Source organism: Microcebus murinus, chromosome 30, assembly GCF_040939455.1.
Source record: "Microcebus murinus isolate Inina chromosome 30, M.murinus_Inina_mat1.0, whole genome shotgun sequence".
NCBI lineage: Eukaryota > Metazoa > Chordata > Mammalia > Primates > Cheirogaleidae > Microcebus > Microcebus murinus.
In genome coordinates this window covers 2,666,580-2,693,737 of record NC_134133.1, presented here as the reverse complement: position 1 = coordinate 2,693,737, position 27,158 = coordinate 2,666,580, and the positions used below count along the sequence as shown (strand labels likewise).

Here is a 27,158-nt window from a genome sequence, read left to right as displayed (position 1 = left end):
GGGGTGTCACTGTGTTGCCCAGTTGGGAGTACAGTGGCTGTTCACGGGTGCAATTGTAGCTACTGCAGCCTCGATTTCCTGGGCTCAAGCCATCCTCCTGCCTCAGCCTCAAGAGTAGCTGGGACTACAGGTGTGTGCCACTGTACACCGGCTCTCCTTACTGCATTTCATAAAAATGCTTAATAAATAAGAGTATTGAAAGAGTTGGCTTTTTTTTTTTTTTTTTTTTGACACAGAGTCTCACTTTGTTGCCCAGGCTAGAGTGAGTGCCGTGGCGTCAGCCTAGCTCACAGCAACCTCAAACTCCTGGGCTCGAGCGATCCTCCTGCCTCAGCCTCCGAGTAGCTGGGACTACAGGCATGTGCCACCATGCCCGGCTAATTTTTTTTATATATATATCAGTTGGCCAATTAATTTCTTTCTATTTATAGTAGAGACGGGGTCTTGCTCTTGCTCAAGCTGGTATTGAACTCCTGACCTTGAGCAATCCGCCCGCCTCGGCCTCCCAAGAGCTAGGATTACAGGCGTGAGCCACCGCGCCCGGCCTGAAAGAGTTGGCTTTTAAAATTTCCTATATTACTTATGAACTTTTCCCCATGACTTAGGCCACCTTTATATCCAGAAAGAAATCCCGCATTCTAGCTTATTCTCCCAGTACCACTTGTGGTTCTCGACTGTCACATCTCTGTGCCCTTTTGGTGACATCTTTTTAGGTGATTTGCGGAGTATACCTTCATGGTCTTTGGGCTTCTTTCATGTCTTTCAGGCTAATCATGTAGTATGTATTAATATTTATGGTAATGTCCTTTTCTAGTATAAACTAATTTTTAATAATTTACCTATGCTAGTTAATTTAAAAATAAGCATTATTGGCCGGGCGCGGTGGCTCACGCCTGTAATCCTAGCTCTCTGGGAGGCCGAGACGGGCGGATTGCTCAAGGTCAGGAGTTCAAAACCAGCCTGAGCAAGAGTGAGACCCCGTCTCTACTATAAATACAAAGAAATTAATTGGCCAACTAATATATATATAGGAAAAATGAGCCGGGCATGGTGGCACACGCCTGTAGTCCCAGCTACTCGGGAGGCTGAGGCAGGAGGATCGCTTGAACCCAAGAGTTTGAGGTTGCTGTGAGCTAGGCTGACGCCACGGCACTCTAGCCTGGGCAAACAAGTGAGACTCTGTCTCAAAAAAAAAATAAAAATAAGCATTATTGAATTTCTCATCAGGGTATTTCATTTTCCCAGTTAACTCTTGTAGTGGTTTTTATGATGAGTTGCAAGGAAAGCACATAGTATTTGCTGAGTACCAAGTTTTGTAGTACCTGAATGTTTTGTAAACTCAAAGGATCGAAACAATCGATCCATTTGAACTTTGCCTGTATGTTTGAATAATACTGATTCTTTTTTTTCTGTGTCATGAAATGTGTGGGTTTTTAAAGTATATGTTTACTTTTCGAATAGGTAATATATTCACGTTTCAGAATTCAAAATAGAGGAAAAATTAGCAGTTAAAAAATTACTATGGGCTGGGCGCGGTGGTTTGCGCCTGTAATCCTGGCACTCTGGGAGGCCGAGGCAGGAGGAGTGCTTGAGCTCAGGAGTTCAAGACCAGCCTGAACAAGAGTGAGTTCCCGTCTCTACTATAAATAGGAAGAAATTAGCCAAACAACTAAAAATAGAAAAAATTAGCCGGGCATGGTGGCACGTGCCTGTAGTCCCAGCTACTCGGGAGGCTAAGGCAGGAGGATCGCTTGAGCCCAGGAGTTGGAGGTTGCTGTGAGCTAGGCTGACGCCACGGCACTCACTCTAGCCCGGGTGACAGAGTGAGACTGGGTCTCAACAACAACAAAAAAAAAAAAAAAAGGAAAAAGAAAATTTAAAATTCAAAAATATGGCCTAACACTGGTTATTTTTCACAGAAAATCTTTAGATTTAGGTTGGAGTTCCTTCAACTATGCTAAAGATGACTGTGGACTGAAAATAATAAGAAATATGCTTTAAAGATTACCCGCCTCCAAATGGCAGAGAGCTTATTTTTTTTTTCTTTTTTTTTTTTTTTTTTGAGACAGAGTCTCGCTTATTGCCCAGGCTAGAGTGAGTGCCGTGGCGTCAGCCTCGCTCACAGCAACCTCAATCTCCTGGGCTCAAGCGATCCTCCTGCCTCAGCCTCCCGAGTAGCTGGGACTACAGGCATGCGCCACCATGCCCGGCTAATTTTTTTATATATATATATATATATATTAGTTGGCCAATTAGTTTCTTTCTATTTGTAGTAGAGACGGGTCTCGCTCTTGCTCAGGCTGGTTTGGAACTCCTGACCTCGAGCAATCCTCCCGCCTCGGCCTCCCATACTGCTGGGATTACAGGCGTGAGCCACCGCGCCCGGCTCAGAGAGCTTATTTTATTGTAACCTCCTTTTCCCCCCTTTCTCTCTCTTGTTTTCTAAGGCTGGTGGGGTAGCAGGTGTTTCTGTCGACTTGATATTGTTTCCTCTGGACACCATCAAGACCAGGCTGCAGAGTCCCCAGGGATTTAACAAGGCTGGCGGTTTCCATGGGATTTACGCTGGTGTCCCTTCTGCTGCTATCGGATCCTTCCCTAATGGTAACAGTTATATTGATCTTCTCACTGCTCTAAAGCCGAGATAATGGGATTTATTTTCAGAACGGTATATGGTCTCACCCCACATCAAATTCCTTGCGTGTTATAACTTACCTTCTGAATTTTTCTCTTTTTTAACCCATTATTTTTGAAGCAGCTGGTGCTATAGATTCCATTCCAGTATATTTGTAATAGAAAAAAAAAAAAGAGCAATCTTTTAAAAGTGGTTTTTTTTTTTTTTTTTTTGAGACAGAGTCTCGCTTTGTTGCCCAGGCTAGAGTGAGTGCCGTGGCGTCAGCCTCACTCACAGCAACCTCAAACTCCTGGGCTCAAGCGATCCTCCTGCCTCAGCCTCCTGAGTAGCTGGGACTACAGGCATGCGCCACCATGCCCGGCTAATTTTTTCTATATGTATTAGTTGGCCAATTAATTTCTTTCTATTTATAGTAGAGACGGGGTCTCGCTCTTGCTCAGGCTGGTTTGGAACTCCTGACCTCGAGCGATCCGCCCGCCTCGGCCTCCCAGAGTGCTAGGATTACAGGCATGAGCCACCGCGCCCGGCCTAAAAGTGGTTTTTGTTGTTTTAAAAATTCCTAGTTAGAATCCTTAAAGTGTTAAATTAGCATCGATCATGATTTCTCGGAGCAATGGTTCTCATCCTTGCCTGCATATTGGAATCTCTCTGGAAGCTTTAAAAAATACTGATAACCTGTGTGTCACGCCAAGAGACTTAGTTGGTCTAGGCTTTGACTGGGTGTCAGGAGTTTTAATATGTCCCCAGGTGATTCCAGTGTGAAGCCGAGTTTGATAACTGCCTTGGAGCAAGTCTTGTGCAGCAGGTGAACTCAAGAATCATTAAGTATTTGTCTTGACTAAATTACTCTCAGATGACACAAGTGTTTCTCAGGAACTTCCTCTTGGACACTCCTCTTTCCTTGTCTTCTGTTTCGGTTCTGAAGTCATGTGACTTACGTCTCTCTCATTCTGTAGTCAATATTATCTATTTTGTCCAGTCCTCTTCTTGGTATACTTGTTCCCCAGAAATATTTTAGTTGTTTACTGATGGATGCTTCTAGTGGCACTCAAATGTAAACTAAGGCAACAAACAAAAAATCACCACCCACAAAACACACCCACGGAACCTCTGCTCTTAGGCCGGGCGCGGTGGCTCACACCTGTAATCCTAGCACTCTGGGAGGCCGAGGAGGGAGGATTGTTCGAGCTCAGCAGTTCAAGACCAGCCGGAGCAAGAGTGAGACACCATGTCTACTAAAAAATAGAAAAAATTAGCGCATGCCTGTAGTCCCAGCTACTCGGGAGGCTGAGGCAGGAGGATCACCTGAGCTCAGGAGTTTGAGTTTGCTGTGAGCTAAGTTGATGCCACGGCACTCTAACCCAGGCAAACAGGGTGAGACTTTGTCTCAAAGCAAAAACAAAAACCACTGCTCTAGGAGATTCTTAAATTTTGGGGTATGCTTTCTTTTTTCTTGGAACAATTCATGAGAAATTCTTTATCTTATGTCTCTTAAATGCCCGGCCTGTGAGCACAGCTTTCACATAAAGATTTGTAGTGCAAAGAGAAAAATAGTGTTTCCATCCTTTTTATTCCTTTCCTTCTTTCTCCTCCCCCTAATAGTCATTAGAACAGCACACTGTTTGGGGGTTATCCTTGAACTTTGGTATGTCTTAATACTTTGAGTAATTGACTGTAACAAGTTGCTATTGAGTGTCCACTCCATGCCCAGCATAGCTACAAGTGTTAGGGAGACACATGGGTTCCCACAAGTGTTAGGGAGACACATGGGTTCCCACATTGGAATCGCTCTGGGGAGCAACCCCCTGAGCAGCTGAAAATCCACATATAATTTTTGACTCCCCCCAAAACCTTTGCTACTAACGGCCTACTGTTGACCAGAAGCTTTACCAACAGCATAGCCAATGAACACATATTTTGTATGCATTATGCATTATATACTGTATTTTTTTTTTTTTTTTTTTTGAGACAGAGTCTCGCTTTGTTGCCCAGGCTAGAGTGAGTGCCGTGGCGTCAGCCTAGCTCACAGCAACCTCCAACTCCTGGGCTCAAGCCATCCTCCTGCCTCAGCCTCCCGAGTAGCTGGGACTACAGGCATGTGCCACCATGCCCGGCTAATTTTTTTTTTATATATATATCAGTTGGCCAATTAATTTCTTTCTATTTATAGTAGAGACAGGGTCTCGCTCTTGCTCAGGCTGGTTTTGAACTCCTGACCTTGAGCAATCCGCCCGCCTCGGCCTCCCAGAGAGCTAGGATTACAGGCGTGAGCCACCGCGCCCGGCTATATACTGTATTTTTAAAATCAAGTAAGCTAGAAAGAAGATAGTGACATAAAGAAATTCATAAGGAAGAGGAAGTACATTTACTATTAAGTGGACTTGGATCATCATAAAGGTCTTCAGCCCTGTTGTCCTCAGGTTGAGTAGACTGAGGAGGAGGAGGAGGGGTTGGTCTTGCTGTCTCAGGGGTGGCGGAGGTGGAGGAAGTGTCCGTAACTTTACGGACATACGTGGTCATTTCTCTCTGACTTTTTTGCTTTTTCATTTCTCTGAAAATGTCTCTGCATGCTGCCAGTCCTCCCACTGTTTGCTTTAGGTTCAGTGCCCATGTCAGAGAAGGGTCTTTGTCATAGGAGAAGTCAGAAGCAGCGTTGAGTAGTTGGAACCTTTCCGCGAGATGGTCTGATGTCAGTTTGTTTTCTGGCACTGTTCTTTCTACGTCTTCCTCCTCCTCATCTGGCCCTGGGTTGGAAGCACCCGTCTCCATCAAGTCCTCTTCCATTAATTCCTCTAGTGTGCTCTCTGTTAGTTCTTGCATTTCTCTGAAACCCGTATCTTGAAACCCTCAGACCCCGTCCCCTTTTTTTTTCGCCATATCCACAGTCTCTTTCACGATTCCCTTGGTTGGCTGCACTGTACGTACAGCACCTGGACACACAGCTCTCTCCAGCAGGAGTTACCGTTTGGGGCTCGATGGCTTTTACTGCTTTTTCAACAACCGTGGCATTCTCAGTGGTGTCATCCTGCCAGACTTTCATGATATTCTCTTTTTTTTTTTTTTTTTGAGACAGAGTCTCGCTTTGTTGCCCAGGCTAGAGTGAGTGCCGTGGCGTCAGCCTCGCTCACAGCAACCTCAATCTCCTGGGCTCAAACAATCCTTCTGCCTCAGCCTCCCAAGTAGCTGGGACTACAGGCATGTGCCACCATGCCCGGCTAATTTTTTCTATATATATTAGTTGGCCAATTAATTTCTTTCTATTTATAGTAGAGACGGGGTCTCACTCTTGCTCAGGCTGGTTTCGAACTCCTGACCTCGAGCAATCCGCCCGCCTCGGCCTCCCAGAGAGCTAGGATGACAGGCGTGAGCCACCGCGCCCGGCATATTCTCTTAATTGAGGTTTTCTTCCGTAGCACTGACAGCCCTTTCCAAAGAGCACTGTGTGTGGTGACCCTTAGAGATCCTCATGTCCCCCGGTATAGAGGCTGAATTAGAGACCTTGTGTTTGGGGGCAAGTAGAGGACTTGGACGTCTTCAGCATTAAACTCAGGGGGTTTGGGGTGGCCAGGGGCATTGTCTAATACCAAAAGATCATTAAAAGGCAGCCCCTTACTGGCAAGACACTTACTGACTTCAGGAAAAAAGCATTGATGGAACCCAATCCGGAAAAAGGGTTCTTTTTTTATCTAGACCTCCTCATTGTGCAATCCAAGAGACTAAGTTTTATTTTTTCCTTTCAGGGCTTGGGATTTAGCAGCTTTATAGATAAGGACAGTCCTGGTCATAAACCCAACTGCATTTGCACAAAATTTACCTAAGGAGCATGTCACTAAGTTCCTGTCTTTTGGTCGCCAGGTTTTATGGTGTCTCCTTCATTTAGACTCATTGTTCTAAGATCTTTTTCTTTTACATAAGGACTGTTGTGCATAAGGACTGTTGCGTAGGTGTAATATTAATTGTAGTGTGTAGGGCAGGGGTCCTCAAACTTTTGAAACAGGGGGCCAGTTCACTGTCCCTCAGACCGTTGGAGGGCCGGACTATAGTTTAAAAAAAAAAAAAAACTATGAACAAATTCCTATGCACACTGCACACATCTTATTTTGAAGTAAAAAAACCAAACGGGCAAAAACACCCGCATGTGGCCCGCGGGCCATAGTTTGAGGACGCCTGGTGTAGGGTATGGAATTTTTCGTGAGTGTGTTCTGTAGGGGTGAGGGGTTGGGCTGGACGGGATTGAAGAGTGAAAGAGAAGACTTGCGTTTGGGAGCCTTACTCCCTGTTTAGAAGGGCATGTCGAGAAAGCATAGGGTGTTTTCTTTTGTTTTTTAAGTGCTAGAAGAGACTGTAGGTATGAGGTGGCCCAGAGCCTCTTCTTTGCTGTAACTTTCTCTGACGCTCACTTGGAACCTCACTGTGCCAACGTTTCCAATTAGGTAGAGACCTTCTTGGGCACCACCTAGGGGTCAGGGAGAGGTTTGGAACTTAAATTTTTAAAGGACTTTGTACATCACGAAAGTAGCCATAAAGTCAGACAAGGGTGAGTGGGTTAACCGTGGAATGAAGGAAGTCGAGCACTTTCTCTGTCTGTCTGTCCCAGGGAGTGGGGGTGGCTTGGGGGTGGAGGAGGTGGGTTAGAGAGGGGAAGGAATGCTGCATGGAGAGACAGCTGCACATTTAGCAAGGAGGCCCAAGAGGAAAAAGCAGTGTGAGGAACCACAAGCGGGAGTGGACCTGGGTTAGCCGTGTGAAACTGCTGGGACTGGTCGTTACTCATCTGTGGACAGCGTTGCCTACTCATGTCACCTGGTGTCGGTTTGTTAGCAGCCCCAGGATCCTTTGCAAGCTCCTTGACTTTGGAGAACTGCTTTTCACTGTCAGCCTGTTTTCCTGAGAGTTTCAGACTCGACTGTGACGTGTTCAGATGTCCTTCAACAGATGAACTTGTGATTCCTTTATCTTTTGTGCCCTGTCTTTTATGGAACTGATAAACATCTTTCGATTAACAGTACATGGCAAGTTTTAAAGCCCTTCTGTGCAACTGTGATTAGTTGATGGTGGCAGGGGTAGCTTTTTAGAGATTTTGATTTCCAGTTTTAATTAAATGGTGGATTGTTTCCTTGATGTAAAGGTGAATTGGTGTAGTAAAAAGTAGCCATGCTTATTCTGAGTAACCAGCAATCAAACATCATAGGATAGAGATTTAAGTTAAGGTATGAGTTTGCAATTTTAACCTGTCTGTAAATCAATGTAGCTGATTGTTTTATGACCAGATGTAATATGAATATTTTGAATCATAGAAACCCATATCCTTTTCTGAAGTTGACTTAAAAAATGCTAATTTGTCAGTACAGCATGGTATTACTAGGTTAGCTGTTAGGCTCCTTCTGAATAGGCATCGTATTTTCTGCATTTTCGTAAGTCCAGGATCAGACATGTAACATAGCCTTAATAAATTCCGAAAGAGTGAGGGTAGAAGAAAAGGAATGTGTTTAACTCTCACCTTTATCTGTCATATTATAGTTTAATAATTATTGTCATACTTTTATGAGAGATGTATGTATTCCTTAACCCTTTGAATGTGTATTTAAACTTTGTGAAAGACTGGCTTGCTTTACATTTCAGCTGCTGCATTTTTTATCACCTACGAGTATGTGAAATGGCTTTTGCACACGGATTCATCTTCGTACTTGATGCCCGGGAAGCATATGTTGGCAGCCTCTGGCGGAGAAGTGGTGAGTGCCAAGTTGTATGTGTAAACACTTCCGATATGCAAATCGTGGATATATCGTCAGTTCAGATATTACTTCATTTCCTTTTTAAAACACAGTTTTTAAAATTATGAAAGTCATAAACCCAATAAATACAAGTGGATTAAACATGGCAGTTGAAAGATAGTGTGGACTGTCGGGCAGGGGGTGGGGTGGGGTAGGTCGACTTTAGAATTGGGGAACAAGTATCTGTAAGACGAGACACACAGTTCTAGAACATTCTTATCCCTGTTGTGTCTCTTAGGGATAAGAAGGTTCTGTGGTCCCTGAGGTGGTAAGGCCTAATGTCGAACACCTGTTTGCAGTTTCCGTGATTCTTGGAGAACCTTAAGAGGAGATTTGATCAGCAGTGGGCGCATAGATTGAGGACTTCACACATGAAACATTTCTTGATGTTGACTTTTAATTGATTTTAAATTCAGTTACAGTTTAGTACGCCGAAGAGTTTGCCAAATTTATGAAGTTTCTGGAAATATTGGTTCTGATGCTTTAATAATCTTTGAACTTTCTTAAGAACTTCCTGAAGCCATTCAGTGTCAGTTTCCTCAGTAAATTCTTGAGAAGTACATGTATCATCTCCTTTCTGTTGCAGTAACTTGTTTCAGTTTCTTAGAGCCTAAACTTACGGTTTCAGATTCCTACAAATACAGTTGCCAAAAATCCGAGAGAGAAACAGGTGAATTTCGCCAAAATAAATTTTTATACATAAAATAAAAAGGAATAGGAAACAAAAACATTTATAGAAAGGAAAACAAAAACATTTATAGCTGTCAGTGGTCAGAAAGGTACCTAGAGATAATAATAAATAGTTCAGTGCGGTCATCATTCTGTAACATAATTGCTTCGATATAAGATTGTTATGTTGCAAACCGATTGCTTAGAAACAATAACATATTTGTTGGTATTGGATATATCCACGCTTGTTTTGTTGTAGTGACTATGAAGGAAACTTAGAAACAAAAGAATACTACCAAAATAATAACCATTCCCTGTAGCAGCAACTTGATTAAAACTTAATGATGAATCAATGAAACTATAATTACAACCTTCTACCTTGCGTTTGCCATTTGGAATACAGTAAAATCGATCAAATAAGATTTAATATGTAACAACAGCAAGAAGATTCCCATTTGTGCCATTTTTATTAGGAAGTTTGCGGTGCCAAATCTCTAAATCCCTACCTCAATTATCGTACAGCTCGGCTTCCATCACACACAGAAAAAGCTCTGGGACGTAGAATCTATAATTAGATGAGAGGTCGGGGCAGGTTTACTTGCAGGTGCTGTAACACAGTGGTGGTGACTTTTTTTTTTAAGGTTTTAAGATTTGACTTTTGTTGTGTCTTATCCTACTTTTGGCTCAGTTCATGTTGTCAGAAATGAAAGAATGTCGAAATTTCTCTTTGCAGCTAACAGCAGCCACTGTGAATTTTATGTGTGTGTTGGTGTGACGTGTAGCTGCCCTCACGCACACAGGCGCAGGTAGATTGTCCTTTTAAAGTGTCCTTTTCAGTCTCCTTCTCACTCGAGATGGAGAAAGCCAGGAGATAAAATTTTATCGTGTTTTGTAAAAAAGGCTTCTCTGATGGCCTCTAAACTGTACTTCTCCAAGTGTGGCCAGAGGGGCGCCCGCCTGCTTTACAATCAATCGCTTGGGCAGCTCGTTACAAATGAAGACTTTTGGAAATGGCACCCGGAGCCCTGTATTTTAAATGCGATTTCCAGATGATTCTGCTGCAACTCACTGATATTTAAGTACCACTAATCCTAGGCTTATGAAAAATCTTAATTGACACCCTAGTAGTAAATATTAACACTTTCGCTGAATTGGCTCGGCAGTCCCCGACGTAAGAATATTTTAGTAGGTGCAGAACGCTAGGAGTGCCACACGCAGACCAAACATGTCCTTCCTTTTGTTCTCAAAATGACGCATTTTAGACCTGCTGAGAAGCCTAGTTTAATAAACTTGGTATTTTAGAGGGTGTACATTTTATTGAAGTTAGAGTGTTATAACTCACTGAAGTTCTCTCCAAGGCCCATGCTGTTGTAGAGCCTTGTAGGTGAAAATGACTTGTGTTAAGTAAGGTTTAGCTCCTCTAGCAACTAACTAACAAGGTCAGCAGGCCTACCTTGCAGGGGTGTGGGGGGAGCGTAGGGGGAGTCTCCTTAGGATTAGAAACATTGGTGCTGTAAAGTGTTTGTCAGCTACAGAGCCAGGTTTTTTTTTTTCCCTAGTGAGGGCTTAAGCTATCTTGTTTATACTTTTAATAATCATGTTTCAAAAGGAATATATATATATAGTGTTCTTCATGATCCTCATTGGCTTTTTCTAAGAAGAACCACTGCGCAAGACCGTAGAAAAAAGGTTGACAACTTTTGGAATGCGTTTTACCTTTTAAGTGAATCATGATAGAGTTTGAAATATTCAGGAATTAATAAAGATTAACTCATTTGCAATTGCAATATCTTGCTAATAAGCACACGCACAATTGCGTAGCTGAGTCGTGGGGGATAGGTTGAGTGGAAAATCAGATGGCCGCCCCAGGGCAACGGAGAAGCGTAGTTGCTAGAACGGAAAGCGCTCGCAGTGACGGTGCAGGTGGAAATTGCTTGTCTATAAAGATGGACGGGGGCACAGTGTGTGGATATTTACAGATTACCAGGAAATTTGTCATACAGTTGGAAGCTGAAACAGCTGTCAGACACCTGACCACACTCAGAGAACCACTTCTCTTCATGCATCTACGCCCAGGCATGTGCCAAGAGGACCTTTTACCCTGTTTTCCTGTCCGTTTGCTTTCGCTGTGCCTGAGGACCTTTTTTCACTTTAGGGCATTAAATACATAACGCAGACAGACTTTTTTTTTTTTTTTTTTTTTTATTTCGGCATATTATGGGGGTACAGATTTTAAGGTTTCAATAAATGCCCATTCCCCCCCTCCCCCCACAAGTCTGAGTCTCCAGCATGACCATCCCCCAGATGGTGCACATCTCACTCATTATGTATGTCTATACCCGCCCCCCTCCCCCCTTCCCCCTGCCCAACACCCTATTACTGTAGTACCTGTGTGTCCACTTAGGTGCTGCTCAGTTAGTACCAGTTTGCTGGTGAGTCCATGTGGTGCTTGTTTTCCCATTCTTGGGATACTTCACTTAGTAGTATGGGTTCCAGCTCTAACCAGGAAAATATAAGATGTGCTATATCACCGTTGTTTCTTAGAGCTGAATAGTGCTCCATGGTATACATAGACCACATTTTATTAATCCATTCTTGGATTGATGGCAGACAGTCGTTTTAAAATTCCTTCTTAGGAACCCTAAACCATGAGAATTACACAGAAAATAATCTCAGCTGTATAAAAATACCCTGCTTTCCATTGCTTTTCCTTTTATATTCTTTTCTCACTTGGACCTTTTTTTTTTTTTTGAGACAGAGTCTCGCTCTGTTGCCCAGGCTAGAGTGAGTGCCGTGGCGTCAGCCTAGCTCACAGCAACCTCAGACTCCTGGGCTCGAGTGATCCTTCTGCCTCAGCCTCCCGAGTAGCTGGGACTACAGGCATGCACCACCATGCCCGGCTAATTTTTTATATATATATCAGTTGGCCAATTAATTTCTTTCTATTTATAGTAGAGACGGGGTCTCACTCTTGCTCAGGCTGGTTTTGAACTCCTGACCTTGAGCAATCCGCCCGCCTCGGCCTCCCAAGAGCTAGGATTACAGGCGTGAGCCACAGCGCCCGGCCACTTGGACCTTTTTGATTCCTTTTTTGTAGGCTGCTTTTGTTCAGCTCAGCCTAGTTTCTTCTGCTGCTTTTGTTGTCCTTATCTGGCAGTGTGGATTTAGATCCGAAGTTCTTAATGTGTCCTATGTGTTGAGGATAGACTGACAAGAGGATAGACTGACAAGATAAGACCCTGCCTTGTAGAGGCTTGCTGTCTAGAAATGGAAATGGACATGTGGGTGCACTAAAGTTTTACAGGCATTTTAAGAAAAGGAACCATGGGCGGTCCGTGACTTAACGATGGTTTGACTTACAACTTTAGGGTGGTGTGAGAGTGAAATGCACTCGGTGGAAACCGGAGCTTGAATTTTTTTTTTTTGAGACAGAGTCTCGCTGTTGCCCAGGCTAGAGTGAGTGCCGTGGCGTCAGCCTCGCTCACAGCAACCTCCAACTCCTGGGCTCAAGCGATCCTCCTCCCTCAGCCTCCCAAGTAGCTGGGACCACAGGCATGCGTCACCACGCCCGGCTAATTTTTTCTATAAATTTTTAGTTGTCCAATTAATTTCTTTCTATTTTTAGTAGAGATGGAGTCTCGCTCTTGCTCAGGCTGGTTTTCAACTCCTGACCTCGAGCGATCCTCCTGCCTCGGCCTCCCAGAGTGCTAGGATTACACTCGTGAGCCACCGCGCCCGGCTGGTACCTTGAATTCTGAATTTTGATCTTTTCCCGGGCGGGTGATACCAGCGAGATACTTTGTCATGACACTGGGCGGTCAGCTCCCAGTCACCCGCACTGTGTTGGTGAGCGGGTAGGGCAGACAGGGCTAAGCTGTAAGGTCCAGTGGGTTAGATGTGTTAAATGCATTTCCAACTTACAATGGGTTTATTGGGGTGCAACCCCATCGTGAGCAGGGGAGCATGTGTACAGGTAGAGGGAGAGCCGGAAGGGGAGGAATGGTGATTTTCTCTGGATTGGGATGGTGGATGGATATCAATTCAGGGAAGCCTTCATCAGATAGGCAGTCTTTGAGCTACGTTTAATTAATTTTTTTTTTTAAAAGTGTGTGTATTTAAGACATACAACATGGCGTTATGGGATACTTACCATAGTAACTATAGTAAAATGGTTACTATAGCGAAGCAAGGTAGCATAGCCATCATTTCACATAGTTACTCATTTTTTTTATTTTTGTGGCAAAGAGCAGCTAAAATCTATTTGTTGAGCAGAAATCTCGGTTACAGAACAGCTTTGCTGCATCGCATCTGAGAATATGATGGCCTGGCGGGTGGGTGCTAGGAGGGGTATCGGTGCTCGTAAAAGCCCCTGTTGTGCACCGTCAAGTTCCAGATGGTTGGAGCATGGGGTGACAGGGTCCTCCCGGGGTGAGGCAGGGCTCTTGCCTGCTGCGGTAAGGGGTTTGCCCTTTGTCCTCTGAAGGGCTGAGCTCAGACGGACAGCTCTGATGGGATGTGTGATTCTAAGAAGGCCGTCTGGCAGCTGCGCGGAGGTGAGGCGACAATTGCAGTAGTCACCAGGCCAGGGCAGAGCCATGCTCAGGGAGGAAATGAGTTCCTGAGAAGTCAAAGAGGTAGAGCCAGCACAAGGATGGCGGTTCTTTCGGAAGCCTTCCAGCAGCATTCCTTCAGTGCGTTTTTAATTTTTTTTGTCTCACATGCCTTTGCTCGTCTGTGGTGTCTGTGTGTGTTGTACACCGGCTTGAATCCTCCAGCCGAGTCTCCTGAGCTAAGTCCCCTAAGCACACCCGTCCTCCCCGCAGTGCCCGGCATCTGCGGCTGCAGAGTAGGGAGGAAGAGGAAGGCGGGAAAGGGACAGGACAGGACAGGCTCGGCATGGTCTGTGTGTGGCGGTGGCCCTGCTGGTCCGTGTGCATTTATAGCGCACGTGTGAGCGTGCTGGAGAGATTGCTCAGGGAGCCCCTTACGAGGGACAGCCCACCCCACCCGCCCCCAGTCCCTGACGACTTCCCTATCCACACATTGCACATCGCGCTCTTGTGTTTTGGGCTTTCTTTTCTTTTCCTAATACGGTATGCCGCGTTGGTTCAGGTGGTATTGATTCATGATCCAGGGAGTGTATCGTATCGATCATATTATTTAGTTACTGGACGAGAGGGAAGGGAAGCTGTGTTGGCTTTTTATTTAAGAGCAGTCTCATTTGATAGAGTCCAACTAAATTAAGTTCAGCCTTATAGAAACAGTACGATTTTCATATGGGATGATGAAGTTGAAGGAACCGTCTTAAGCCACAAGAGTATAATTTGGTCAGTTATTGCCTCTCCATTACAAATGACAAAACCGAATAGGCCTCTCAAAGGACCACAGCACTAAAGGAAGTGAGGATTAGCCACCTCCGTGTGAGCCCGAACTTCATCAGTGACAAACCTTTATTTTTAAAAATATTGCCGTCAGAGTCCTGCAATGAATTAAATGCCACTGTTAGAAGTTTGTTTTGGTTTGTGATTGTGTGCTTTTCAATATTCGAGTGCTCATTGTATATCTAACCCTATGATGCATGCTAAGAGACCCAGAATAAGACATTTTGATCCCAGGGCTTGAGGAGTGTATAAATAAGTTGGATATGTTTATTAAACAACTAGGGGCTGTTTTGAGGACCTCTGTAAGGAGGCAGCGTGGTATGCATCATGGACTGTCAGGTGACACAGATTGGGGTCTGCATTGGTCACTTGTCACATATTTGTTGTATGTTTCTAGGCCGTTTAGGTGAGCTCACTGGGCTCCTTTTTTTTCTCGTCTTGAAAAACAGGGTTAGTGCAACTGCATTCATGTAAGGCAAAAGGGGCTAAGTTATGATGTGATTAAGTGAAGGGTCTTGAGGTGGGAGGAGTTTTTGGATCCTGCAAGGTGGGCCCAGTCTAACCCCAGGGCCATTCATTATAAAAGGAGAGGAGAGTCAGAGAGATTTGAAGATGGTTTGTGGCTGGCCTGAGGGTGGGGCAAGGCCCACACACCAGAGAACGCAGGAAGCTTCTAGAAAAAAAGGAAACTGAGGCTCCCTGAGGGCCTCCCGCTGGTATGCTGCCCGATTGACACCTTGGTTTTAGCTCGGTAAGACCCATTTTGGAATTCATACCTTCCAGAATCAGAATAATTTGAGGAGTTTTAAAGCCACTAAGTCTATGGTAGTTGTTACAGCAGCAAGAGGAAATTAATGCAGTTGCCATTGCAGCCGCCTCCGTTTTCAGATTTGTTACCTTGGTAGAAATCTGTAAAATCTGCTCATGGGGCTTTTGTCACCTGTGAAATCTTGGCTCATTTCTGTTACTAAAAAGTACAAAAGTGAAAATGCCATTTGGGGCTTAATTCTCGGGTTGTATAGAATTCTGTGACCGATTTTGAGGCACAGGGCCTAGAAGTCGATACAGTTATTTTTGTTGAGAAGACTTGACTTCGCAGCGTCCGGATTGTTTATCAGGGACGATAGCCTTGTCAGGCAAGAGAAGCCCCGTACCTACAAAGATTTAACATTTTTCTTATAAAGCCTCTTGGCTATTTGTGTAATTGGAAAGAGTCTTGTAAGGAATAAAGGTTTGATGAGCTTATATTCCACTCTAAGTGGGTAAAATTTAAGCTCTAAGGAGTGTAAATTAGGATTTTAGAAATTGCCGTTTGCTTTGTCAACAGCTGTAAGTCCCTTTGTAACCACAAGATGGCAGACTTGACACACAAATGAACTGTTGTGGGTTTTTTAATTTATTTTTTATTTTTTTTATTTTTTTATTTGTAAGTGGTGCTGTCGAGAGATGTGTTATGCATTCTTATTAATATTTGGATATTTCCTTTCGAAAGAGAATTTAGGGAATTACAGAGAGAATGTGGAGTAAAACACAAGTATTTAAACTGCAGTTTCAAAAATCTTCAGAAAGTCATGAGGTGTGTCCCTGGCCCTGCTCTCAATAATTGGTCACATCCAGTTTGCTCTGCGGAGTCCAGAGTAGCTTTTGCTTTGAATATGGGTGAGCTTTGATTGGCCGTATTCTTTTTTTTTTTGAGACAGAGTCTCGCTTTGTTGCCCAGGCTAGAGTGAGTGCCGTGGCGTCAGCCTAGCTCACAGCAACCTCAAACTCCTGGGCTCGAGCGATCCTCCTGCCTCAGCCTCCCAAGTAGCTGGGACTACAGGCATGTGCCACCATGCCCGGCTAATTTTTTATATATATATCAGTTGGCCAATTAATTTCTTTCTATTTATAGTAGAGATGGGGTCTCGCTCTTGCTCAGGCTGGTTTCGAACTCCTGACCTTGAGCAATCCGCCCGCCTCGGCCTCCCAAGAGCTAGGATTACAGGCTTGAGCCACCGCGCCCGGCCTGATTGGCCGTATTCTGCATGTTAAGTTTCTATTGGATTTATTAGAGTTGCCTGTTCCGAAGCATGCAGAATTAGCTGAAATTAAACCTTGAGACTTCAAGTTCATGAAACGTGTGTACATACGCTGTACCTTTAGTGAAGAATAATTCCGGAGATGGCAGTCAGAAGATTCGGGTTCCACTCGTGCTTCCCGGGCCTAGCAGTTCTCTGCCCGTCGGGAACTTCTATCATCTCAGATGGATTTGCATATAAAACGCTGGCATGATTAGCTCCTAATATCGGAGGAATGGTTATAGGTTGTCGATTGAGTTTCTTAGAGAAAAATCTTAAATCGGGTAAGTTTTTGTGAGCTCTGTTGAAATAGTTGCAGAAAGATACAGCGTTAATACTGCTGGTGATGCTCGGTGATTTTGAAGGGCATTTCCAGAGGGAGAGAACAAAAGTGGGATTGCGAAACCTGGCAGGTGTGTGTCGGAGGTGAGAAGCTTGGCTGGGGCAAGGTAAGAGCCAGCGTGTGTAGCTGCGACCATCTCTCTCCCTCCGCTCTTTACTGATGTGAGGCTAAAGCATGCTGTAAGTTTTTCACGTTCAAATCATAATCTTATGATTTGTAGTTTTACATCTCGGTGCTTTTCTTTTTCTTTCTTCTTTTTTTTTTTTTTTTTGATTTTAGAATGGGCGTTTAGCTATGTTGCCCAGGCTGGCCTCGAACTCGTGGCCTGAAGTGATCGCCTCGCCCCAGCCTCCTGAGCAGCTGGAACTGCAGGCGTGTGCGCCCAGCTCTTGTGTTTTATTTAGTTATACTAAAAGGAAACGTTCAGCTCTCCATGGCAGTAATCGATCAAAAACGTATCAGAGAAGTTTTATATTTATGTCAAGGGAAAAAATCTGCATAGCAGCATCATTGTTTAATCTTTTTAATCCAAGGTTTCATCATACAATTTGGTATGTTTAATTCTAACGAGGCCAGCATTGCATTTTAATGTTGATGAAAGATGGGGGGGAGGGTGTGTCTTGTCTTTATGGAAAACCTCAGCTGTCTTGTTTTTTTGACAGAACTTTAACATATAAAACATTCTTGGGTTTAGTGAAAATGCCACCATTCCTGTGTCACGGATTCGTGCTGACCCTCAGATTCCCGAGCAAAAGGATGCTCTGCAGAGTGGATTTACCAAGAGACCCATAGATGAGATGACTTTTATTTCTTTTCGCAGAACCACAGTACCGTAAGACGTTTTTGTTCTTGTGCAGTGAAATGCTCTGTCGTGGCTCAGATTCAAATCTAAGAAAGATCAGAGTTAATAGAAAACCCAATGGAAGGCCCAGGAGGAAATGGAAGCATTGCTTTGTAGCTTCTGTCTCACACCGAAATTGCCAGGGAAGTCAGGAGGCCGCGCTGGGGACTTTGGACCCCTTCGGTTCGTTAGATTGTCTGTTGTCCGAGAACCTTTTCAAAGTTTTCCTTCTGCTTCTGCGTTTTTAAGAAATGAAAATATAATGTAAGAACATGGAGGGTTTTGAAGCATGAAGTTCCATAAATATTTATGCCAAACCACAGAAGTAGACAATTCCTATTTTCTTGACATATTGGGGTCGTGTTCCGCTCTTGACCTCTGGAATTGAAAAATACAAGGAGTTAGTATACCCTTTTCTTTGCTCTTATTTATTTATTTTCATTTCTTTAAATGAGTTTTAGATGCCGGGAGTTGTCCTGCCGGGTTCATGTAGGTTTTGGTGAACTTTATTTTCTGTCCTAGTTGATGTTTCTAAAAGTTTATACTGTTATCAAAAGAAACATAAGTTATACCCAATTTTAGGCCTCACTTGTAAGCTCATTAATCTGTTTTTGAGTTTATTGTCACTAAATTGAAAACAAATGTTTTTTTGTCAAGACTAATAAGTAGGTTTGCATCTGAAAGCATATCTTAAATTAGCCCTTTCATTTTATTTTCTCCCTCACTTACAATCTTTGGTCCATAACAAATATTTTTATCCTTTGAAATTATGTTTAAAAACCTTATTAAGTAATAATAAATGTCAATTGTAGAGAATTTAGAAAGTATAGGTAGGCAGAAAAGAAGAAACATCACCTATAATCTTATGTTCTTTTTTCCTGATCTTTATGTAAGTATAGGCAGTCTATTTAGTATAAAGAAAAACTATATTTAAAATATTCTAAAGTACTGGTAAAGTCATTTCTGTGGAAATGATTGGTTTTTGTTTGTATTTGGTGTTTTTTTCCCCCTCTGGGCAGTTTCTTTTGCTTCTATTTAAAATAACACATCAGTTGATCAGTAAGGCTGGGTGTACTGTCTTCTTGTTCTCAGGGTGCTAATGGTTTAGTAGAAGAGAAAATAATATATTTGAAAAACCATGTGGTTTAAGTTAATAAGTACAAGATGTCAGATAAGATAGCTTATTTGGGAATTAAGAATGAGGAGAGAATCTTTTAAGGTACAGAAGAGAAGGTATGATTTTGGAAAATTAAGAATTATAGGAATAAGGACCTAAAAAATACACCATAAAGGTTTCTGGTCCAAGTCAAGTAAGAAAAATTGTACATACATATAATCGCATAAACATATGCATTTTGATTTGTTAATTAAAAATAACTGAAATTTCAAAACTTAAAACAATTCTAGACGGCGAGGAGAATGCTTGAGAGTTCACTCCAAGAGCCGGGGCCGCAGCTGGGGTCTGAGGACCTCAGCCAGACCACTGCTCCTCCTTCCTGGGGTTGAGCCCCGAGTGGAGGTGCAGTTTGGAGGCAGGAGTGGCCCCTGAGGCCACGGGGTGGCCGGGCAGGGGGCAGTCACAGACGGGTGGCGTGGGCTGGGGCCGGGCAGGGGGCAGTCACAGATGGGTGGCATGGGCTGGGGCCGGGCAGGGGGCAGTCACAGACGGGTGGCGTGGGCTGGGGCCGGGTGAGGGGGCAGTCACAGAGGGGTGGTGTGGGCTAGGGCCGGGCAGGGGGCAGTCACAGACGGGTGGCGTGGGCTGGGGCTGGGCAGGGGGCAGTCACAGAGGGGTGGCGTGGGCTGGGGCTGGGCAGGGGGCAGTCACAGACGGGTGGCGTGGGCTAGGGCCGGGCAGGGGGCAGTCACAGAGGGATGGTGTGGGCTAGGGCCCGGTGGGGGCAGTCACAGACGGGTGGCGTGGGCTGGGGCTGGGCAGGGGGCAGTCACAGACGGGTGGCGTGGGCTAGGGCCGGGCGGGGGCAGTCACAGACGAGTGGCGTGGGCTGGGGCCGGCAGGGGGCAGTCACAGACGGGTGGCGTGGGCTAGGGCCGGGCAGGGGGCACCATGCCCAGCGAATTTTTTCTATATATTTTTAGTTGTCCAGCTAATTTCTTTCTATTTTTAGTAGAGATGGCGTCTCGCTCTTGCTCAGGCTGGTCTTGAACTCTTGACCTCAAACGATCCTCCCGCCTCGGCCTCCCAAAGTGCTGGGATCACAGGCGTGAGCCACCGTGCATGGCCCGTGTGTGCATTTCTTGGCTGGACGTAGCCCCTTAGCTGTTCCACAGACTTCCACTCAGCATTCCCCGGCCTGAACTTCTCTTCTTCCCTCCAAACCTGCTCCTCCTCCGCTGGCCCCTAGTCTCATGGGATGGGACCGCCGTGTACCCATGGTCCAAACCAGAAGCTCAGGGGCATCTTGCTCTCTCCCCACCTCTGCACTCTGACCTCCAGTCGGTGCCAGCTCCGGTGCCTTTCATTCTTCACTTTTCCATCAGGTGTGACCCTCCCTCTTCTCTGAGCCCCGTTTGTTTCTTTGCATCTTTCATAGGTCTGCTGCAGGGTCTCGTAGCTCGCCTCCCGCGGTCTGGCTTACCCCTGCCCCTTTGCTGCTTCCCCTTCTCTTCTTCCCTTCCCACAGGTACTCCGCGCACTGCGGCGGAGTGGAGCGTGTGCGTGCACTTTCCTTTTCTCCTTTCCTCTCCCAGGCTGCCCTTCCCCCTCCTCGCCAGCTCATTGGGCTTATTTGGAAGGTTCTGTGAAGGTACAAGTCTTTGGCAGTTTTTCTTGAGTCTGAAATTTGGAGCAAATACCCCTCTTTTCCTATTTCCCATGACCTTTGCTTATGCCCCTTTTATTTTTTATTTATTTATTGATTGATTGATTGATTGATTGATTTATTTATTTATTTATTTATTTATTTATTTAATAGAGACGGGGTCTCGCTATGTTGCCCAGGCTGGAGTGCAGTGGCTATTCACAGGCGCGATCCCACTACTGATCAGCACGGGAGTTTTGACCTGCTCCGTTTCCCACCTGGGCCAGTTCACCCCTCCTTAGGCAACCTGGTGGTCCCCCGCTCCCGGGAGGTCACCATATTGATGCCGAACTTAGTGCGGACACCCGATCGGCATAGCGCACTACAGCCCAGAACTCCTGGGCTCAAGCGATCCTCCTGCCTCAGCGCCCCTTTTATTTTTAAAGCCATATTTTATTGAAGTGGTCTGTGTGTGTCTACGGGTTATTTGAGGCCGGGGCCTTGCTCCTTACCGCGGAGCGTCTTGTGTAGTGTCTGGCTCGGTGTATTCTTCTTGAACTGAATTCGGTAAGTGTGAAGGGAGAGGCTGGTTGGAAGGGTATGTTGGCCCAAATTGCGGACACCTTTGTGCGTGATAAACACGCAGATACTCGATGCACGAACAAATGGAAATCGGATTATTGTTTTGTAAATGTTGCCAGTTTAGGTAGAAAAATAACGTCAGGTAGCGACTCCTTTGTTGTCATTAGCATGGCTGTTGTCGTGGTGCCTCAGCAGGACAGCGTTGCAACCTGTTAGCCTTCAAAGGGGTGACACGCCCGTGCCAGCCGACCTCGTGACATCTCGGATCACATCACGTGTCCTCTCTGTCCCGGCCTCCTGGGCTCACGTCTGTCCGTGACTAATCTGCTCGCCAAGGCCGGTACCAGGGGAGAAGTTGCCAGTGTTTATGCCTACAGCAGGGGGTGGCAAGCTGTCGCCTGTTCTTGTAAATAAAGTTTTTAAATTGGAGCACAGCCAAACCACTTATTCACCTGTTATCTATGGCTGCTTCTGTGCTAAAACAGCATAGGTGGCTCACGCCTGTAATCCTAGCACTTTGGGAGGTAAAGGCGGGGAGGGTTGCTTGAAGCCAGGAGTTCAAGCCCAGCCTGGGCAATAGCAAGAGCCCGCTTTACAAAAAGTGAAATCAGCCGGGCGTGGTGGCGCATGCCCGTAGTCCCAGCTACTCGGGAGGCTGAGGCAGGAGGATCGCTTGAGCCCAGGAGTTGGAGGCTGCTGTGAGCTAGGCTGATGCCACGGCACTCACTCTAGCCCAGGCAACAGAGTGAGACTCTGTCTCAAAAAACAAAATAACAACAAAAAAAAACCAACCAAAAAACCCCCAAACATTTTGACATCTTACACTGGATCTATGTATTATGTGTCCTTACTGTAGTTTTTGCTTATGAAAAAATTTTAATTTTTATGGCAGTTATTTTCTTTTTAGGATATTCGACCAATTTTGTTTGTTTTAGGTTGCCTGCCTGATCCGAGTTCCATCTGAAGTGGTTAAGCAGAGGGCACAGGTATCTGCTTCCTCGAGAACATTTCAGATTTTCTCCAACATCTTATATGAAGAGGTGAGATCTGTTTTTCAGCTCTCTCTTTTGGTTATTGAGAAAGATTTTATAGTAGCTAATATGAGCACTGTGGGCCTCATCCCAGGAGCCTTAGAGAAAGCCTCAGAGCTAAATTTAATGTCCAATTATAGTTAACTCTTGTGCTGAGATTATCTTTGCCTTTATTTGTTTTTGATGTTTATTTTCATTTTTATTTCTTTTTCAAATTTCTAAACAAGCATATTGAGTGCCACTACTGTGTATGTGTCCTGAATTGTAATCTTCCTACAGTTGTTCTGGAATCAGACGTGGAACAAATTGTAAATCTGTAAAGTGAATGAAGATAGTATCTTAAAACATCACTACAGAATTTGAGGGCCCCTGGAAGAGAAATATAGTAATGCACTGTGACAGTGACCAAAGTCATAGTGCTTATATCAAAATGTAATTCCTCTACCACTGATTAATGTTAAGCTGTGGGTCAGAAATTTCTTCCAGAAATTGTTCTTCCAGAAATTTCTTCCAGAAATTATTCTTCCTGGCCATGTGACCAGGGAGAATTTAGCTGTTTTCTTTTGTAATTTTTACAGAAGATTGCCTTTTTAAAAAAATGGGAATCAATTACATGGAAGTTTCAATGAGTCTTGGTTTTAGACAAGTTATTCTTAATGGTCTGTCACCTACATGAGCAGACATCAAATTCCTAATTTTATAGATGAGCTCAATCTAATACAGGGTCTCCATGTAACCATGTGGATGGTGACATTAAAAAAAAAAATCAAACTTTGGGAATATTTACTACTTTATTGAGAGATTATTAATGAATTCCTGGTGTTTGAATCTATGGAATATAATTTTGTTTTTATGAAAGGATAATTGGCATTTGCGTGCATTTGCTTTTGAAAATACATTTAAAGCATCTCAGATGTTCTTTTCCAAAGAAAAAAATGTTATAGCAGCTAAGTACTAAATAACATTATTTAGTACTTAGTAGAATAATAGCAGCTAAAACAAAATTAATGTGCAGTCGGTTTTATGATTAGAGATGTTCCCGTTTTGAAGGGAGCTAACCTGAGCTTTCTGTGTACCTGGGGCCAGTTTAGAACCTTTAACCTGTCACAGAACTGTGCTACGTGGGATCGTTTTGGAACTTAAACTTTGGAGCGGAAAAAAAAAAAAAAAAAAAATCCATTTTCTGCAGGCAAATAAAAAAAAAAAAAAAAAAACAACTTTGGAGCGGGCAAACGTGCTGTACTCAGAATGTCACTCTGAAACCTCCTCTGCTATTCCAGCTCTCAGAGCTCCTGGCTTTTGTTTGTTTCAGGGCATCCGGGGTCTGTATCGAGGCTATAAGAGCACAGTTTTAAGAGAGGTAAGTCACTTAATTTCCGATATTGATGTGCAAAAGAGTGATGTGGTTTTTGTTCGGTAAATTTATACTTAACAATCAGAAATATACCTGGAGAATCTTGGTTCAAAAAATCAAATGGAAATTATGTTCACTCTTTTAGGCACCATTCATTTAGTCTCATCTCGGTTGTTCTCACATCTAAGGGAAGGGGCAGAGTGGCTTTGCTGGGAGAGCAGGCCCAGCGACAGAGTGGCCCGTCGTGTGGCTTCCTTGTTGTTCTGTGGTGGCTAAAGTCTCCCGCAGCGGAAAGGCTAAGAAATAACTGCTAAGGGTAAGATATCAGGTTAATTATCACAATATGGAGAGCTAATGAAAAATTGGTAGCGAAAGAGGCACCGTAAGAGACAGGTGTCCCCAAAGTCTGTTCTGGCAGGTAGCTCTTGGCTTCCTGATGACAAAATCAGTCGTGAGCTGGGAAGTTCAGTCTAGGCTGGGGTCCTGGCTCTGCAGGTGGCTTGCAGCGCAGAGTCCCAGGGCGGCCACGTCACCTCCCTGTGCCTTCTAACTCGAATTCCTGTGATTCAACATGTGGGAAACTAACTAACTAACTTTCTTTCTTTCTTTCTTTCTTTCTTTCTTTCTTTCTTTCTTTCTTTCTTTCTTTCTTTCTTTCTTTCTTTCTTTCTTTCTCTCTCTCTCTCTCTCTCTCTCTCTCTCTCTCTCTCTCTCTCTCTCTCTCTCTCCCCCCCCTCCCCTCCCCTCCCCTCCCCTCCCCTCCCCTCCCCTCCCCTTTCCTTTCTTCCCTTCCTTCCTTCCTTCCTTCCTTCCTTCCTTCCTTCCTTCCTTCCTTCCTTCCTTCCTTCCTTCCTTCCTTCCTTCCTTCCTTTCCCTTTCTTCCTCCCTTTCTTCCTCCCTCCCTCCCTCCCTCCTTTCTTTTCTTTTCTTTTCTTTTCTTTTCTTTTCTTTTCTTTTCTTTTCTTTTCTTTTCTTTTCTTTTCTTTTCTTTTCTTTCTTCTTTTCTGCAAAACTTTACCGTCAATAAATGATTTTAGTAAATTACTGCAGGCAGCATGTTTTAATCTTTGCCTCCCATAGGAGGGAGACTGTCTCGAAGTTGAAAAGCTGGTTTTTAGATAGGTGAGATACACGAGAGGCCTTTCATTTGGGACATCATGTTTTATCAAAGGAAACACAAGTGTGGACCTGCGTGTATCTGCTCTGTGTCCGTGTTTTCTATTTGGAGATCCCAGGAAACTGGAACATGGTATTTAAATCAATGTTGTCATATCTGGCAGAATATTGAAATTCTTTGAAATCCTTCATTTTATTCCCAGGTGGCTTTTTGTTTCTAACTGTGGATTACAATCATCTTTATGACTCACCAATACTGTTACGTGTGATTTAAAGCTTTGGTTTCCACAAGATGCCAGTCTGTGTTGTAGATCTTTGAAGAACTTCCTTTGAAGGCAAACTCGGTGTTTCAAAGTTAATTATTTGTGTGAAGATGACTTCTGACTTTCAGAAATATTGCCTGCACTATATCTTCGCTCTGTACTTATTTTCTGATTCACTAAACATGTGTTACTTAGATTCTACCTGGGTGCAGGAAGAAAAGAGGCAATAAACCTTTTCTATTTTTCTGAGAGATGCTGAATAAATGAATATATTTACATGCTAGAGAATACTGGTTTTGCATGCAAACAGATAAAACACATGGTTACAACTGCATTCTATTCTTTTAAAAATTTGTTTTGACATGTGTCATGCCAGTAATTAATTCCTAGGCTGCAATTCTTGCAAATATTGTCACCTTACTGAGATGCCTTCGTTTATTCAAAATGGCAGTGCTTTGTTGGAAATTTAATTGGGGTCTCCCGAGTTATGCGTGTTCATAAAAGATCCTTCAGAATCGATTTTAGTTGAAGTATTGCTTTTGTACAGATTCTCTGATAGAATGAGAGAAGAATTACTGCTGAATGAAACATAGCTTCTTTTCAAAATGAGCAAAATAAGAAGTGATGTATCTGCTTTAAGCAAAATTTTTTGCATTATAGTTTCGGTTCTTACATTATTCTGGCGCCAATATAAAATCTCTTTGCCAAGAGCTTGTTTGATTGTTTCAATAAGAAAATACACTGAAGCTTTTGTGAGAATCACTGGTAAACTCATATGTTTATTCTGTGTGCAATTTTTTCTTTGAAATAGTTTCATCTCCCTGGTAGTAGCCCATTAGAATGAGATTGAAGTTTGAATCCATGCATCGTGAGATAGATTATGCGTGTTCTTTTAGGGTTTGTGAATGCTGTCACACATTATTTACTGCATTTGGATGTTTGTGGAGATTGCACACTTACCCCTCATGTTCTCTTACATTGTTTTAGTTACTGTGAATTTTAGACCGAGTCTGAGCAAGGTCAACAGATTATACTATTTGCCTCACCCTTTCAGTATTCATTTTTCTCGTGATCTTGGCCAAATTAGATGTGGCCAAACATTGTGATACAGTGGTGTTATTTATTTATTATTTTTTTTAACTTTCTGCAACCATTTATTTACATACATTTTAAACAGTTAATACAAGAAAAATATGAAATGAATAGTTCATGACACAAGGTGTCTTTTTTTTTTTTTTTTTTTTTTGAGGCAGAGTCTCACTCTATTGCCCGGGCTAGAGTGCCGTGGCATCAGCCTCGCTCACAGCAACCTCCAACTCCTGGGCTCAAGTGATCCTCCTGCCTCAGCCTCCCAAGTAGCTGGGACTACAGGCATGCGCCACCATGCCCGGCTAATTTTTTCTGTATGTTTTTAGTTGGCCAATTAATTTCTTTCTATTTTTAGTAGAGACGGGGGTCTCACTCTTGCTCAGGCTGGTTTCAAACTCCTGACCTCGAAGGATCCTACCGCCTCGGCCTCCCAGAGTGCTGGGATTACAGGCGTGAGCCAGACACAGGGGATTTTAAAAAGCAAATCTGGGAATTGAAGTCCCTTCTGACTCCAGGGCTCTAGTTAAAATGCCTGTTTTCCTGTTGGTGTTGTTTCCATTTTATTTTACCGATGTGCTCTTGAGAGCCAGAAAAGTGGCTTTAGCAACTCTATGAAAATCAGTAGTTCCTGGAGACCGTCGATGAGAGAGGCAGGCAGTTTTCCACAAGGAACCGGCTTCCGCCAGCTTCCCTCGCTCCCTGGGGTAGCAGGCAGGTGCTGTCGTCTCCTCCACGTGACCTTTAGTCCTTGCTCTCAGGGGTGTCTTTAGCCAGATGGGCCCCGGCTCTGGGCTGCTAGCAGCAGTAGTCTGAAGGGAGCAGCTTGGAAGGCTGTTTTCCTTCTGGTCGGGGGGCGGGGGGGGGCAGCTTCTTCCTTGACAGAAGAGGACTCTGGGGTCTGGGTGTCAGGAGGAATGAACACATAAGGTGTAAACTCTGAAGTGCATGTACCGACAGGTCCCAGCAGCTTTGAGGACTGAGCACTGGAACTAAGGGTCCTCTGGAATTGGCCTTTTCTGGTTGATCGGGGCACCCCTTGATGATAAGGGGGTCTCCGGTGTCTCGCAAATGGAAGAGGATCGTGGACTCTCAAAGGTGGGGCACCTGCCCAGTGTGAGTGATGGGAAGCCAGGGTGACCCGTGGCGGTGTTTGGCACCCTCCAGCGGCTGATGGTGGAATAGCAGCTGGGCTTTCTGGGACCCTGGGGAGGCATCAACAGGTGAACTGGTGACCACATGATGCTGTTTGTCTTCAGGC

The 27,158-nt window shown here is 44.2% G+C and overlaps 1 protein-coding gene across 1 annotated transcript in view; it reads left to right on the top strand.

Annotated features, from left to right (window-relative positions):
* SLC25A26 (solute carrier family 25 member 26) overlaps nt 1-27,158 on the top strand; it is a 108,206-nt gene that overhangs the window by 11,011 nt on the left and 70,037 nt on the right. The window contains exons 2-5 of the mRNA XM_075998785.1: nt 2,448-2,604; nt 8,258-8,367; nt 21,983-22,087; nt 23,391-23,438. Of these exons, the coding sequence (XP_075854900.1) occupies nt 2,448-2,604; nt 8,258-8,367; nt 21,983-22,087; nt 23,391-23,438 (420 nt within the window). The remainder of the gene's footprint in view (nt 1-2,447; nt 2,605-8,257; nt 8,368-21,982; nt 22,088-23,390; nt 23,439-27,158) is intronic.